The sequence below is a fragment of the Tamandua tetradactyla genome, chromosome 2 (assembly GCF_023851605.1).
Source record: "Tamandua tetradactyla isolate mTamTet1 chromosome 2, mTamTet1.pri, whole genome shotgun sequence".
NCBI lineage: Eukaryota > Metazoa > Chordata > Mammalia > Pilosa > Myrmecophagidae > Tamandua > Tamandua tetradactyla.
This window is the reverse complement of record NC_135328.1, coordinates 166,156,473-166,173,006: the sequence shown is the minus strand read 5'-3', so window position 1 is coordinate 166,173,006 and position 16,534 is coordinate 166,156,473. Positions and strand designations below refer to the sequence as shown.

Here is a 16,534-nt window from a genome sequence, read left to right as displayed (position 1 = left end):
TGATGATCTATATGGCCTACCATATTTTGCTTTTAAACCAAAGTTAGCATACGGGTGAGCACCAAAGGAAAAAGAAGGGTCCTAGGAGAAATTCAAGGAAGACGATGTTAAATTTAAATGTTAAAATTACTTTGGAGAAATTTGTAATCATCCATTATTCAAAAGTTTCTTCAATTCTATACCTATTGTAATAGTATCAAAATCAACATGTTAGTAAAATTCTGAATGGTATCACTTACTAAGAATCCTATGTTCATTCTACTGACTGCTTTCAGAAAAAGCATTTTTAGGTTAGGAATCATAAAATTAATTTGACATGAACTGTACATCCACGTGCCTAGACTCTAATGAACAGTGCTGTGTGAACTTGGCCCAGCTCCTGGCTTAACCTCTGTGGACTAACCGGTGCCAGGGCCTACCTGGCTGGAGATGGCATTTACCTTATCTTTCAGGTCCTTCTCCTCCACACTCCGCACATCCTGGATTGTAGTAAGGATGACTGGGTCTAGCATAGGCTGCAAACAAAACAAAACAAAACACTGCAGTTAGTAAGGGCTCCTGACTCTGTCCCAAAAAAGGGAGAGATTTCTTCATTTACATTTCACAAAGAAGAGTGTGCAATGAAAAGGTCTATTATCAGAGCTGTCACTAACTAGCTAATACCACCCCAAATAAACACTTACTCAACTCTGTGTCTCGGGTTCTTTACATGTAATATGAGTGCAATGTCTGTTATTATTATCCTATGGGGTAATTTTGAAGAGCAAACTGAACACATACAGATTAATTTTTAAAACATTAAGAATGAGTTTTTATTAGCTTTTTAATAAAGTAAATATTTTAGATTTAATTTAAGAAATGAATACACGCATAGACCATTTAAAATATGGTGTTGTATGTGCTACTTCTGTTTGCTGTATGAATAAGGTCTACAGACGACACTCATACTAACACAATGCTCCAAACTGGCAATACAATCAGATAACTAACTCTAAATAGCAGGTGAGAAATAGTAAAATTCTACCTAGATCTAAATTACAACTTCCACCTAAGTAAAATAATTAAAAAATTTAGAAAGAACAGATAAAGAGATGAAATAGACAATATTCGGGTAGTAAAGCCATGAACACATTAGCAATGAATTAAAATAACATCAGACAATTACCCAGATAGAACTTTTCATCTATACGCATGCCACTTGTACAATAAGGACTGAGGACAGTTATAATAAGAGACAAGGCATTGCAAATGTACTAGGTCCTGTTTAATCTTCACAACTACCCTGTGAGATATATATTATACAATTTTACAGATAAGGAAATTGAGGCACAGGGATTAAATAAATCTTTAAAAGCCACATAAATCGCAAGTGGTGGAGACAAGTATGCCAAGTAATACTGTGCGAATTGCCGAATGAATTTAAGTTTGGATAAAGATGAAGTTAAATATGCTTCAGTTGGAAAGTTGCAAACTTCTTACCCTTTTCAAAGTAAATTGGGCTTATATACAAAACATGTAATATCTAAAGAATTTAATACTAATTGCTGGCTAGAAAATATATGCTGAATTTCCTTCCAGTAAGCCATCCATTGGTAAAGAGCATGCATTTAAAATCCAATCCTGACCCTGACTATTAACAAGCTTTATTAGCCAAATCACCATGCTTCTTTATGCCTTAATATTTCAGCTACAAAACTAATTGTTGTATTTATATGTTTAATAAGCTGAAAGAACACAAGATGGTTCTACAGAATTTAATACAAAGAATGAAGAAATACATACATAGCCATCTTATCCTAAAAGTCATGCAGTATTACCTTGACATCTATACAAAGCATTTAAAACTTAGAAATGGCAGAAATTTCCAGAATCTACTAAAAATAATTTGTCCCTTGTTAAAACGGCCCCAAATAAATCTGACACTGGAAAGAGGTAACAGTGCAGACAAAAACAGTACTATCAAGGACACTATGCTTTCAAAACCATTTATGGTGATTCCAAAAAAATCCCTGTAAAAGTTACAGGTTTCACACACTAATTCATAAATAAAATAATAAATGGAGATACTTCAATATAATATTTTATTTAGAAAACTTTGTAATTCAAAAGGAAATGAGAAAGTATAATAGGCCTTTAGTATTAGAAAACTGAACACTCATTGCTTTATCTATTCCATGACCTACTGATTTACAACTTTGTAGGGGCTGGAAATCACAGGAGATGTGCTGTGAACCTGTTAATCCTGAGAATAAAGTAGTGATATAGACCCATTTTACAGATAAGGAAACGAAGACATATGCTAACAAACAGAAAACGTATTTGACAATTTAATTTAAAAGACTTTTTAAATGTCAGAGGTCTCCTATACTTACTACTTATTTTATGATTATCTTCTGGTAATACTTTTAACTAAAAGAACAGCTAATTTGAAAAAAAAAGTTACTATTAATTAGACACAATTCTGAACAATCTGATACGATTATTACTAATGTCTGTACATCTTGGATCATCTTCTAAAGTAAATGTAAAATAGCCTAATTTTACCTGTACCACTGAGGAGTTGAGGTATTCTGCACACACACCTAAGGGCTGCACCAATGCTGAGACTGCCTGGAAAGAGACATAATGAATGTCAAAAATAAATGTGAGAGGGTTTTAGTCCTTTCAACATTAAATAAATCCATTTTCCTATATCAGAGAAAAATTTAAGCAGAGGTTTGATCAAGTCATAAATGAATGACTAGATAAACCATACTGTTAGATAGGAAGAAGTGATTTAAAGATGTCAATTTTTAAAAAGTATTATATAAAAAAAAGTAATCTAAACGAGAATATGGATTAGAACTTCTTTGGAGGACTGGATAAAATGATCCTGAAGTTCATATTGTAGAATACTAAATAATAATAATAATAATTTGAAAAAGGAAAGAATAGTTGGGGAAGGGAGGAAATGTGCCATTAACAGAAAACATATAAGGCCAACATGAAGAAAATTATAAAAGTTTATTAAAGTACATAAAAGACATGAATAAATGCAGAGATGACACATTCCTGAATAGAAAGACAGAAACAGTGTTGCAGAAATGTCTACTCTCTACATACTGACCTATAAATTTAATGCAATTCCAATCATGATCTCAGGGGAATTTTCTGCAGAGGAACCTGACATGGTTAACTGTGCTGGTTTGAAACTGTTATGTACCCCAGAAAAGCCATGCTTTTTAATGCGGATTTAATAATGTTAGGTGGGATCTTTTTGACTAAGTTGTTTCCACGGAGATGTGACCCATCCAATTGTGTGTGAGACCTTTTGATTAGGTGGTTTCCATGGAGATGTGCCTCTAACCATTCAAGGTGGGGTTGTTTACCAGAGTCCTTTTAGAGGGAGCCATTTTGGAAAAAATTTCAGAAACGACAGAGCCGAAACAGAGAGAGATATGTTTGGAGATGCAGAAAAAAAACGCCTCTGAAAAAGCTGTTTGAAACAAGAAATGAGAAGGAAAGCTAGCAGATGATGCCATATGCTTTCCAAGCTGACAGAGAAACCCTGAATGTCATTGGCTCCTTCTTGAGTCAAGGTATCTTTCTCTGGATGCCTTAGTTTGGGACATTGTTATGGCCTTAAAACCATAAACTTGTAATACATTCCCTTTTAATAAGCTGTTCCATTTCTGGTATATTGAATTCTGGACACTTTAACAAACCAAAATAGTGACTACATCCAAAAGAGTAAAAACATGTGCACAACCAAGAAAATTTTAGAAGAATGATATTGGGTAGGACTAACATTATCAACAATCAATACAGTGCAACTATAATATTGAAACGGACCAAAGAAAGAACAAGTGAATGAATCAATGAATCAACGAATGAATGAACAAAAGTCAAGAACTAATCCATATACACATGGGACTCTGACATACGGTAAAACCAACATATCAAAATAGTAGAAAAAAGAAGGATTACAGATTATTCAATAAAGGATCTTAAACCAATTGGTTACTCATTTGGAAGAACATAAAACTGGAGCCCTACCTTATTCAATATGTAAAAATGAATTCTAAATGGATTCAAGAGCCAAGTTTTTAAAATAAGCTATAAAATAAAGAATACTTTTATAAACTTCTGGTGAGGAAACATTTCTTAAGCAAATTAGAAAACTTTTAGGCCATTAAGGAAAAGTCTGACCACATAAAATTTTGAAACTTCTGTATCACAAAAGACACCATCAATAAAAATTTAAAGGGAAGCAAATATTTACAAACAAAACAAAATAGACTTATCATGTTTAATATAAAAAGGATTTCCTAAAATTAATAAGACAAACAATCCAAAATAGACACTTGAATTAACCAGGACAAGCCATAGAAGAAATACAAACAACAATAATCATACCAAAAAAATGCTGAAATTTATGTGAAATCAAAGTAGGTAATTTAAATTATAAAATACCATATCTTATCCATTATACTGGAAAATTAAAGTTTGAAAATATCCAGCACTTACAAGAATATTAGGAAATGGGTTTGTGGGAGTATACAATGGTATAGTATTTTGTGAAAGATATTTAGCACTATCAATTATAATATATACAGTATTTAATCCAGAAATCCTACTCTTTAGGGAGCTAACCTTCAGAAATAGTGACACAAGTACATAAAGACATATTTTAAATCGCAAAAACTTAGAAACACTCCAATATCAATTAATACATGATTGTATCATGATACCTCACTTGCAGGAATACATTGCAGCCATTTAAAAGACTGACAGTACTGACCTGGAAGATGTCCATGATATAACAAAAATGAAAATATACTATTGGATATAGCTTGATTACATTGTAGTTTTAAAAAGAGAAAAATGGGGGGGGGGCAGGGAGGGAGAAAACACATATATAAATAAATATATATTTTTTTATATAAATTTAGGAGATCAAAAAGGCTGTGCATTAAACAGCTATTACCTTGGTGTTATGGGTATGTGTGGGTATGGGTGGCAGAGGAAGAAGTAACTTTCAATTGTTACTCAATACAGGTAATTTTAACTAGTGAGATTGTGGTGATATTTTTTCCCCAGTATTTTGCAAATTCAAAAAGATGTGTATTTAGTCTTATAATATGGGCAAAATGGATTCAGGGACATAGCCACCTTCTTAGCTGGTCAGAAATCATGCACAATTGTGAGACTTCAATTATACTTATCTGCTAAAATTAGAGTCTCAACTCTTTCCTTTCTCTTATGCCTGAGTTTTACCATCTCCTCAACACAACTCAAAGAATGCAAACGTCACATCAACTGCAACAAACTACCCAGTTATTTTGAAAAGCAGTTTGACCTAAGGGAAAAATCTTGGAGGAATTTTTAACCACAGGACATTTGATAATAATGAGGGCAAGCCCAGATTCCTATATTCCTATGTATCTATTCTCAGCTAATTTTCATCCAAGTAGGGCAGAAATTTTGGGCTGCTCTGTATTTTTTTTTTTTTAAATAAATTAACTTTTCAGTAAATCAGTGAGTGGTTAAGCACTTTTCTTTTAAATGAAATGAATTTCTAATATATGCCCAATGACCTGTATAGTCAGTTCCTGAGAAATAAATAAGCTGGTAAAACCCTGTATCTGAATAGGTTTTTGTGTTTTCTTTTATAAATCATTTATATATTATCTTACAGGTCAATATAGCATTTCCAACACCCTTTATCCATTCACTGGGGATCAAAATGACAGCCCAACAGCCTTTAATAAGGTTAATGCTTCCAGGGAAAGTAGAAGAGGCTGTCTGATTAGCGGATGGCAAACGTCTGACCTTTAAAGATGAACAGTGGGTGGTAAAAAGGGTCAGTCAGTCATTTCTGCACCATCAGTCTCTCTCCCTGATCATTGTTATTTTCCTCATCCAAAGAGAGACCAAGGCAGTTGATTAGTCCGGCACTGACAAGAATATTAGGAAATGGGTTTGTGGGAGTACACAATGGTACAGCATTTTGTGAAAGATATTAGCACTATTAATTATAATATATAATATATAATAAATAAAATACATTTATTACACAGAAACAAATGCTACTGCAAGCACAATTTGTATCACTTAGATATATTATTTTGGCATGCTTTTACTGCATTGAACAAATTGCAGCAGTTAGCACAGTGTTTCTTATGTGGCAAATAATAACTAAAAGTTTTTAACAAATGATTAATTAACTAGAGAACAGAATAAAGTGTTCTCAGTTACAAATAGTAAGCAATCTGTGAAAAATTAGAGATTAAGTTATTCCTCTAACCACAAGGTTAAATTTTTTGAGAAAATTAAACTGACATGAAAATACCACAGCGTTGTACCTCGGGGATGATTTTAAGCCCTTTGTTATCTACAACTCCTTGTTACGCCAAAAACCTTACTGAGAACAGGCTTGCTGAAATAAGATGTTTATTAGTGTCTGATACTATGAAATGAATTGTGATTTATATAATCATTTAACTGAATTATAAAACTGACATGTACATATATACTTGGCACATAGCAGCTGCCTTAAATAGCAAGATAATTTCTTATAGCTTTCATAAATTAAGAGAAAAATCACAGAGGCAAAGAAAATTAATGAGATAAAAAAAATTCAAGCACCCTATACTGAACTTTAGTTATAATGTGATCACCAGAACCATAATATCTGCTCCCGTAAAGATTAACTTACAATTTAACATCTAATTTAATGTGTTCAGATTGTGTATCCTAGGGATACACCCAGATTAAGTGACTTTCTACACTGGATAAATACAGTGATTTAACTTACCCCAAGTTCTATATCTTCTGAATGAAGCTTGGCTTGGATTGCTGCAAATCCCCCTAATTCTCCAAACTAAGAAGAAAAAAGGCACATATTAATTTAGAAATGCCAAATAATAATTTAAGCAAGCAACTAAGACTAACATTCTACTATATTATTGTGCTGTATAATATCTGGTCTCTTAGGAATCATGAAGATAACTGTAAATTCTTCTGCAGAGGATAAATGAAGTCCTAAAGTTGATATTTAACTGTACATATAAGTACATACAAAAAGAGGGAAGAAAATACAATTCCTTAGGATAAAATTTTGATTATTTCTCTAAAGTTGTCATTTACTTAAAATATCAAATCATTTACTTAAAATACCAAACTCATTAGAAAATGGAAAACATATTATACTGACTATATTAATAAAACTTGTGTACCTTATTTACCAAATCCACAACCCATCCATGAGGTTCCTATGAGAAAAGAAAATAAAAATTGAGGTGGAAATATAAAAGCTTTCTCATTAACCCTTATATTTCTTTTTATCCTAAATGAAAAGTTGGAGAAAAAAATAATAAAATCTAAAAAATATTTTTGAAAGGTTTATTCAAATGTTTCTTAACATGAATCTTTGACATTACTGTATAACATTTTTTTAGATTCTCTGAGTCTGTATTTTGGTAGAACTGCCAAAATATGGACATTTATGAATTTTGGGGTAGTTGAGATCAGTTGTTTAACCTCTCCAAGGTACAGGATAGCCTGAGTTAAATTTTTAAAGAAAGGTATATTTTAGAATTAAGAATTATTAACCTAAAGAGTAGTAAATCAGGAATAAAGAGATTAAAGTTCTCCTCTTTTTGCTTTCCTGAGCCACTCACTGTTTTAGGGGCTGGATATAGAACATGACTAAGAGGAGGTATGCTACCTGCTTTTACAGAGCTCATATTCTATCAATGTCAACAAAAACAACAGTGTCAACAAAAAAAAACTAACACATACATAAAATAATTCAAATTGTGATGAGTCCTACAAAAGGAAAATTAAAAGGTCCTCCAATGAAGAACAGAAGGAGACCTACTGTGCACGGATCACGGAAGAGGTGGTCTTTAATCTAGGACCTAAAGGATGAGACAGATTTAACCATTCAAAGAATGGCACAGGCAGAGGCTGGAATAGTAAAAGTCCAGTGGAGAAGAAGGCAGAAAAAAACTAACCTTGTTTGAAAAACTGAGAAAAAATCCTCCCAGCTGGAACATGGTGAGCCAAAGGAAAGTGACATAGATGAGGTTACAGAGAGAGGACAGATTATACAGAAACTTGTAGACTGTGATTAGAAGGAAAGCAACAGAAGTGTTTTAAACAAGAAGAGTGATAAAGTTTATGTTTTAAGACAAGAACTTTTGCAATTATGTGGAGAATGGCATGGAATGGATAAGAGACTAAAAAGCAGACACTCCAGTTAGGAGAGCAGTAACTAGATCAGACATGAGAGTGTTTGTAGTAGTATGGTAGTAGAAGAAATAGAGAAATGCTAACAGAGATATGCTTAAACAGAGATATGCTTGAGATGAAATCAAACGTCTGGTTTATGACTGGGATATAGAGAATAAGAAAAAGGGATGAATCATGGCTGAATTCTATGCTTTGGCTTGAGCAACTAGGTAGATAGTGATCCTATTTACTGAAAAGGAGAAAGAAGGCAAAATGATGTTACATTCTAGACATATTAAATTTGAGATATCTGTGTGGATACCAAGAATAGTTGGATCATCAATTCTTGTGTGCTCAGAGGGGAAGTTTGGGCTACTGAGTTATCAACTGAAGGGCCTTTGACATACAGATGGCATTTATTCCATAAGAATGAAATACATTTTTTAGAGAAAGTATAGTAAAAAAAGAGAAGGAGGCCCTGGATCAAAGTTAGAAAGGAATCAACAAAGGACGGAGAAAACCAAGACTGTAGTGTCCTGAAAGTCAAGGAAGAAACAGTTTCAAGTAGAGATCAACTGACTGTGACCAATCCCACTGAAAAGGGTCAAGAGAGTTTGCCATTGGACCTGGTAACCTGGAGGTTGCTCATACCCTCTGAGAGCAATTTCATTTGAGTGGTGGAAAAAAGAGGCAGAAGGGAATGCCCTACAGAATTAATGGAGACTTCCATCTAGTTACCCTAAACATCTTTCCAATTGAAAAAAAAAAAATGGTTGTATAATAAAAAGAAAATCTTAAAAACATGACTGAGAATTTGCAACAAAATTCTCAGAAGTTTAAAACAAAGAGACAAGAATCCTGTGAAGTGGACTCTAACGCCATTTATAGGCATTTGTGAAAGTCTAGTGACCTCAAGCTTTCATTTTCATAATCTTATGATACCCAATAAATAGGACACAAAGCCAAGGTGGGGGAAAAAACAGAAACTAAGAGGAGACTGCGATAGACAGCTGGAAATTAAAGGGCTAGAACCTTAGGGTAAGGGTGCCCAAATTCACTAAAGCTGATAATTTAGCCTGAAGTCACCCCAGATCTCCCAGGCTTCAGTAATTCCTTTCTGAAGGGAAGAACTTTCAAGCCAGGCCTCAAAAAAAAAAAAAAAAAAAAAAAAACCCTCTAGATTAAATTTCAAGAAACATGAGCTCACAGAAAAACAAAGTATATTTGTATTTTTATACATCCATATACATGTACAAAACAATGCATAAGTAAAAGCCAGCAGAATCAGAACTGTAGATATTATACAAAGAATATAATTTAAGCATAAAATACAAATAAGAGACTGAAAATATGAGTCAAGAACATGAGCTCATCGGGGTGCTGAGGGAAGCAGGGCCCCTTTAACCCCCAAACAACTGTGAAATAAATAGTGTTCAGCAAGGGCATGCCCCTCCTACATTGCTCTCCCCCACCCCCCCGACCAGTGGCTTCACATCTCTGGCTAGCTGTGATGGGTAGAATAAGAATAGCTTCAACTGAAATATTGCAGGGGGAGGTGCTAAATTTAACCCCTAAAGCTCATCCAACACAAGACTTAGGCAGCCTTGACTGGGCCTCACCTTTGCCCAGGACTGAGAACAACCAAATCACCCAAAATTACATCCTACAAAAGCAATGGTCACTAGTACTCCTCAAAATTGTTCAGGCCCTCAAAAGCAAGGAAAGTCTGAGAAACTGCTACAGCCAAGAGGCCCCTAAGGAGACAAGACAACTATATGTAATGTGGCACCCTAGTGGGATCCTGGAACAGAAAAAAAGGACATTTAGCACAGACTAAGGAAATCTAAATAAAATATGTACTTTAGTTAATAAAAACATATGAATATTGCTTCATTAATTGTGACAGAAGTACCACATTGAATGAGCATGTTAGTAACAGGGAAAATTGGATGCAGGGTCTACGAGAATTCTTTGTACTATCTATACAATAATTCTGTGAATCTGAAACTTCTAAAAATAGCATTGATTATAAAAATATATACTCATTCATGATACTACTTAAAAAAAAAAAGAACATGAGCTCATAAAAATGACTAATGGAGTAAGAACCAAAATATTTATATAAATGAAAAACACAGTAACTGAAATTAAATACTTAATGAACAGGTTAAAGAGCAGTTTAGATACAAATAGCAAAAGACCAGTGAACTGGACTATAGATATAAAAAAATATCGCAAATCAGCATAAGGAGACAAAAAGTTGCAAAATATAGAAGTTTAGAGACATGAGGAGAGAATGAGAAAGTCTAATATACACCTAAACAAAATTCCAGAAGAAGAGACACTAATGGAGAAAAAGCATTAATTGAAGAGATAATGGTTGAGAATTTTCCAGAAAGATGCAAGACATTAATCTTTAGATTTAGAAGCCCAATGAATCTGAAGCATGATAAATAAAAAGAATATACCCTGGTTAATTACATGACAGTGAAACTGGAAAACATAAAAAAGAGGAGAGTTCAAAAACAAGGAACAGAGAAAAGATCAGATATCTTTACACAGGAACAACAATGGAGATGATCCAATAGAGAGGAAGAGACTGAGGATACCAAAGAAAGAACAGAAAACATAAGGAGTAAAATGCATGAGAAGGCAACAGGAAAGGAGATCTAGGGACTTCATGGGGGGAGAAATAATTTCCTTGTGGTAATGAGAGAAAAAAAGGTCTGATTTCTGGGTTTTAATTCTTGCATATATAAACCGAGGGGACGAGAACTAACATTTATTGAGAAAACTTACTGAAGTAGACAGTATTTTTATATACTCTTGTCATTTAATTTTAACCACAAATGAGAAGAGAAAATTTTAATATTTTGGGAGACCACAGAGTATAGGGTTAAAGAATGCAGACTTTGGAGCTGGACTGCACACATTCTTTCAGTATGTAAACGAACTTGGACAAGTTACTACACCTCCCTGTGCCTCAGTTTCTCATCTATGAAAGAGAGTTAAAAACATCAACTAAATCAGGGTTGTTATGGGGTTACATTCCAAAATAAATACTCAGGGCCTTTCAAATTAGTTCTTAACTCCTCTTGAGTACTGCCTGACCCTCTAAGTCAGCAACAAGTACTCTTTCCTCTGTATTTAATGCATCATATATATTATTCTAATTGCACCATCTGTTTGTTACAATGTTAACTTTTTTTTCATATTTCTCCCACTATACCATAAGCTAGGAACCATATCTTATTTTTCTTTATGTTAAAGGCAAGGATCATTTCATTTATATCATCGAAACCTAGAATGATGGTAAATGCCAATAAATGATTATTGAACTAAATCTCTCCTTCTACTAAAGCAATGGACAGCTTTTTAATCTACTAAATTGACTTCTTTCAACTATTTCTCAAAAACCAGAGTACTTGAACCAAAGGATTGCTTAGATTATGTACTTCTTGTAGTTACAATGTTCTTGGCACATGAAAGACATTTAAATATAAAAGAAAAATATCAGTTTTAAACCTGAATAAGCAAAATCTTTTATGCTTATAGAATCTAAAAGAAAGCTATATATGAAATTAACTACTAGGTTATTTTTTCTAGGTATAGTCATTTCAAATAGTTTCAAATGTCCTAGTCTCTCAAACATCTCTAAGAACTAGGGCACCAGTTAAACTTAGGTTCTGGTAATCCAGTAAATAGGGCATTGAAGTCATGAGGTCATTTCTTATTTCACTCAGCATCATTCCAAATCTATAAAATTCTTCATGATGTTAGTTAAGAGCTCTGGAAAAGTATGTGATTGGAAAAAATTTTAAGCAATTTTATGACCTATATGAAATATTTGTCATTTGCCATAGATTGTTTTAATCCCTCTTTGTGAATTGTCATTTTTATAACACAGAAAATCTGCTTTTTCAATACACACTCCTTAAAAAGATGGGAAAAAAAACTTTACCTTTTGGAAAGTAGATACAGGTGAAACAGCAAACATATTTCCATCTCCAAATACTTCTGCCCAATTCCTTTGAGACACTTTCATTCTGTTTTTAAAATGGTATTCATTATCAGGATTGAAAGCCTAGATTCAAAGAGAACAGAGAAACATTATTATCTATTTCTATAGCAACACATATTAGCATTAAAAAAGAAGACAAAAATATAGCCTTGGACTCCTTCATTAATGGAATCTTTCAAAAATAACCACAAAGCATTCTCTTAGCTAGTGCACAGGAGAAAAAAACAAACATCAAGCTTGCCTGTCCTTTTCAATGTTTGCTGAGAGGGGAAAAAAGGAGACAAGAGATCTCATTCAAAGTACTGTAATGTCAAAGCTCCAGATATACTAGCATTGCTATGGGTCATAGAGGCAGTAAATACTGAACTCAGGAGGTAAAAAAACAGAAACGTCCTTTCTTGATGTAGATGCTGTTAGCTATCAGGAAGAAAAGGCTAGAAGCCAAACTACATGATACTCTGTGTGAAAGTATATAAGACATGATTAGTAAGAGAAAAATAAGGGAAAGCTATTTAATCATTCTACAAGCTGCAAAGCTATTAAAACTAGAAAGGCACTTTTTACAAACTGAAAACACAGATTGGATATTCTGCTTTTAAAATAAAAAGCAAGAATCCTAACAGCTAAGCTAATATCTTTAATGATAAAATAAATCATTGTCATTCATTATTAATTAGAAGTCAGAGGATAGCAGGTATTTTAAACATAAACACAAAGTACTTCATTTTGGAGGTACTATACCATTGTAAGCACGCCCAGGAGGCCAATGGGAATTGGATCTTGTTTTATTCTCTCTGCAACCAGTTCTATCAGTAGCATCAACATATTGTAGATTCCTTCATGAATTTCAGTACCCCACTTATGAACAGCACTTGATGTCAGGAGCTACAAAAACATGAGATAGTCTAGAGTCTAGCTTGAAAAGAAAATAAATCTGTTTATCAGTTCAAACTCAAATAACCAAGGGATTATTAGCCTAGTACTTATTTTTTGCTCATTTCATAGTCAATTCAAGAGTTTTATTGTTTCGAACTTCAATTCCTTTACATTAGGAGGAAACAAAAATTTTCTTGCTTAAAAGAAAATTTGTATTTACTTCTCTACTTTTCCTTATTACCAAGGGAGACCAAGTCGTGGAGAACAATTAAAACACTGAGATCGATTCCTGGTAATGCTGTTTTCTAGTTGTATGGCCTTAGTTTTGACAAACTTACCTTAGTTCTGACAAACTCAGTTCTCTCATTTCTAAAGAGGTATAATTCCTACCCACTTCACACAGATGTTATAAGGATCAAAAGATATAGCAAATGTGGAAACATTCTATAAACAGGAAGACATTATTATTATTAATATAACCTGATGGCTGACTGTCATTACTAATCAATATTTCTAGAATCTAAGAAACGAATGCTATATTTCATCAATCCTAAAACACATTCTTTCTGCATTTTTTAACATCTCAGAAATAGGACTGCATCTTTCCATAATGCCATCTGTTGGCCAGATGGCATGAGGGCTCTGCATGTGAAAAAGTTTTAGAAATACCTTACCAATTTATTTCGCTTATAGTTTCCTTTTTGGTATATACAAAAGTAACAGTCAGGTTAACAATGTCTAAAATCTACAATAACAATTTCGAAGTGATAAGGAATTTAAATACCGTTTACTTAGCAACTACTCTTCTTCAATACAAACATAACTATAAAACAACAATGCATCTTACAATCAATGGCATCTTGGATTCATTAAAAAGGAGATAAAAGGCACATAGATGAATCTAAAATCACCATCATTGAATTTCCCCAATCTTCAGCCTTCTAGTTTTTTAGGGAAGTCTAATTCAGGAATAACTGCCAGAACAGAGAATAGGTTATCAAAGAATTTCACATAATAAAATAATGTTAGTATGGTGGTTCAATGTTTTTGGTAAGATTTCCTTTCAGAGGGAAAACACTGCAATAAAAACTTCATCTTGGCTACAGTAAGGATTCTTTTTTTAAAAAAAAGAGTCCAAATGACTATGGCTGCAGAGCAAAAGCTCAGTTCCAAATTGTTACAGTTAAGTCACAATTAGTGCAGCATTTGTTCAAATGAGAAAACGCATAAAGCTGATTTTACATGTATCAAGGAGCTATATTTTTTCAAGAATTTTTTTGCCTGATTATATATTTTCTCCCATTAAGTAGACTGCCTTTTTATTTTCTTGATGAAGACTTTTGATGCACAAAGGTATTCAATTTTGAGGAGATCTCATTTGTTTATTTCTTATTTCATTGCTTGTGGTTGAGGTATAAGGTCTAGGAAACTACCACCTACCAAAAGATCTTTAAGATATTTCCCTATATTTTCTTCTAAGAGTTTTTTGGTCTTAGCTCTAATGTTTAGGCCTTTGATTCATCTTGAATTATTTTTTTTGTAAGGTGTGAGACAGGGATCTTCTTTCACTTTTTGGATATGGATATTTAGTTCTCCCAGCATCATTTGTTGAAGAAGTTGCTTTGTCCCAGTTGAGTAGACTTGGCTGCCTTGTCAAAAATCAATTTTCCAAGGATAAGAGGGTCTATTTCTTAACTCTCAATTTGATTTCACTGGTCAGTATATCTATCTTTATGCCAGTACCATGCTGTTTTGACTACTGTAGCTTTGTAACATGCTTTAAAGTCAGGAAATGTGAGACTTCCAACTTCATTTTCCTTTCTCAAGATTTTTTAGTTTTTTGGGGCACTCTGTCCTTTCAAATAAATTTGATTGTTGGTTTTTCTATTTCTGCAAAGTAAATTATTGAAATTTTGATTGGTGTTGTGTTGAATCTACAAATCATTTTGGGTAGAATTGACATCTTAAACCTTCTATCTATTTAGGACTTCCTTGATTTCTTTTAGCAACATTTTGCTGTTTTCTGTGTACAGGTCCTTTACATCCTTGGTTAAATTTATTTCTAGATATTTGGTTCTTTTGGTCACTATTATAAATGGATGCCTGACTATATATTCCTCCTATACTTAAAAATTCAATAATCAAGCAAAATGAAGCAAGAAATGAGTATTTAAGAAGATGTGTATGACTACAAAAAAATGAATGTGGATTAAGCCGCCATCCCTCTGCCTACATCTAATCTGTTCAGTTTTTACTCTGAAAATGGAGTTCTGCCTATCTACAAGAAGAGGTGGGGAAAGATGCTCGCAAGGTTCAAGCAGAATCACACATAATGGCTAAATTTAAAATTTTTTCTCTGCTTGAATACACCAATAAAGAACCTAGGCTGGCCTAAAGGTGAAAGGCTAAGGAAGCAGAAGTGACAACAAAGCTCCATTTGCATACCTCATTTTTGCAATCACTCGCTACTTCTAAAAAATGTGAGGCAGCTTCTAAGAAAGGCCTAGGAGACAGAGGGTGGAAGGGGGGTCATCATACCATAAAACATAGCAAAAGGAAGAAACAGCAATTATATAAGATACTACTGAGACTTCTGGCAGCCAAGCCTAAAAGGTGCATAATATTCTATAGTTCTTCTAATCTCCTTCTAATCGATGGAGGGAGAGAACCTTTGTAGTAGCTTCTAAATTCTGAGAGAATTCAACATATAGGCACACCTCATTTTATTATGCTTCAAAGCTACAAAAGACAGGCTGACTCTCTTGTTAGGGGTCAATCCAGCTGGTGACATTCAGTTGAAGCCAAAGCTCATTTACCATTCCAAAAATCCTAGGGACCTTACGAATTATCCTAAGTCTACTCTGTGCTCTATAAATGGAAGAAGAAAGCTTGGAATGACAGCATATCTGCTTACAACATAGTTTAGTGGATGTTTTAAGGCCACCCTTGGGACCTACTGTTCAGAAAAAAAGACTGCTTTTAAAATATGACTGCTGATTGACATTGCATCTGGTCACACAAGAGCTCTGCGGGAGATGTACAACAATATTCATATAGTTTTCATGCCTGCTAACACAACATCCAATCGGCAGCTCAAGGATCAAGGAGTCATTTAAACTTCCAAGTCCTATTTTTAAGAAATATATCTTGTAAGACTAGAGCTGCCTTAGATAGTGATACTGCTGATGGATGTGGGCAAAGTAAGCTGAAAACCTTTTGGAAAGAAATGTGGTGAAAATAGCAAGAGAATTAGAATTAGAAATTGAGCCTGAAGGTATGCCTGAATTGCTATAACTGCATGATAAAACTTGAATGGAAGAGGAGTTGCTTCTTACGGAGAATTAAAAAAGTGGTTTCTTGAGATGGAATCTACTACTAGTGAAGATACTGTGAACACTGATGAAATACAAAAAGGATTTAAAC

The 16,534-nt window shown here is 33.6% G+C and overlaps 1 protein-coding gene across 1 annotated transcript in view; it reads right to left on the bottom strand.

Moving 5' to 3' along the window:
• Positions 1 to 16,534, bottom strand: part of USP24 (ubiquitin specific peptidase 24) — a 151,063-nt gene that overhangs the window by 95,429 nt on the left and 39,100 nt on the right. The window contains exons 4-9 of the mRNA XM_077149527.1: positions 12,977 to 13,120; positions 12,176 to 12,298; positions 7,218 to 7,253; positions 6,797 to 6,862; positions 2,545 to 2,610; positions 441 to 515 (exon numbers count right to left, since the gene is read on the bottom strand). Of these exons, the coding sequence (XP_077005642.1) occupies positions 441 to 515; positions 2,545 to 2,610; positions 6,797 to 6,862; positions 7,218 to 7,253; positions 12,176 to 12,298; positions 12,977 to 13,120 (510 nt within the window). The remainder of the gene's footprint in view (positions 1 to 440; positions 516 to 2,544; positions 2,611 to 6,796; positions 6,863 to 7,217; positions 7,254 to 12,175; positions 12,299 to 12,976; positions 13,121 to 16,534) is intronic.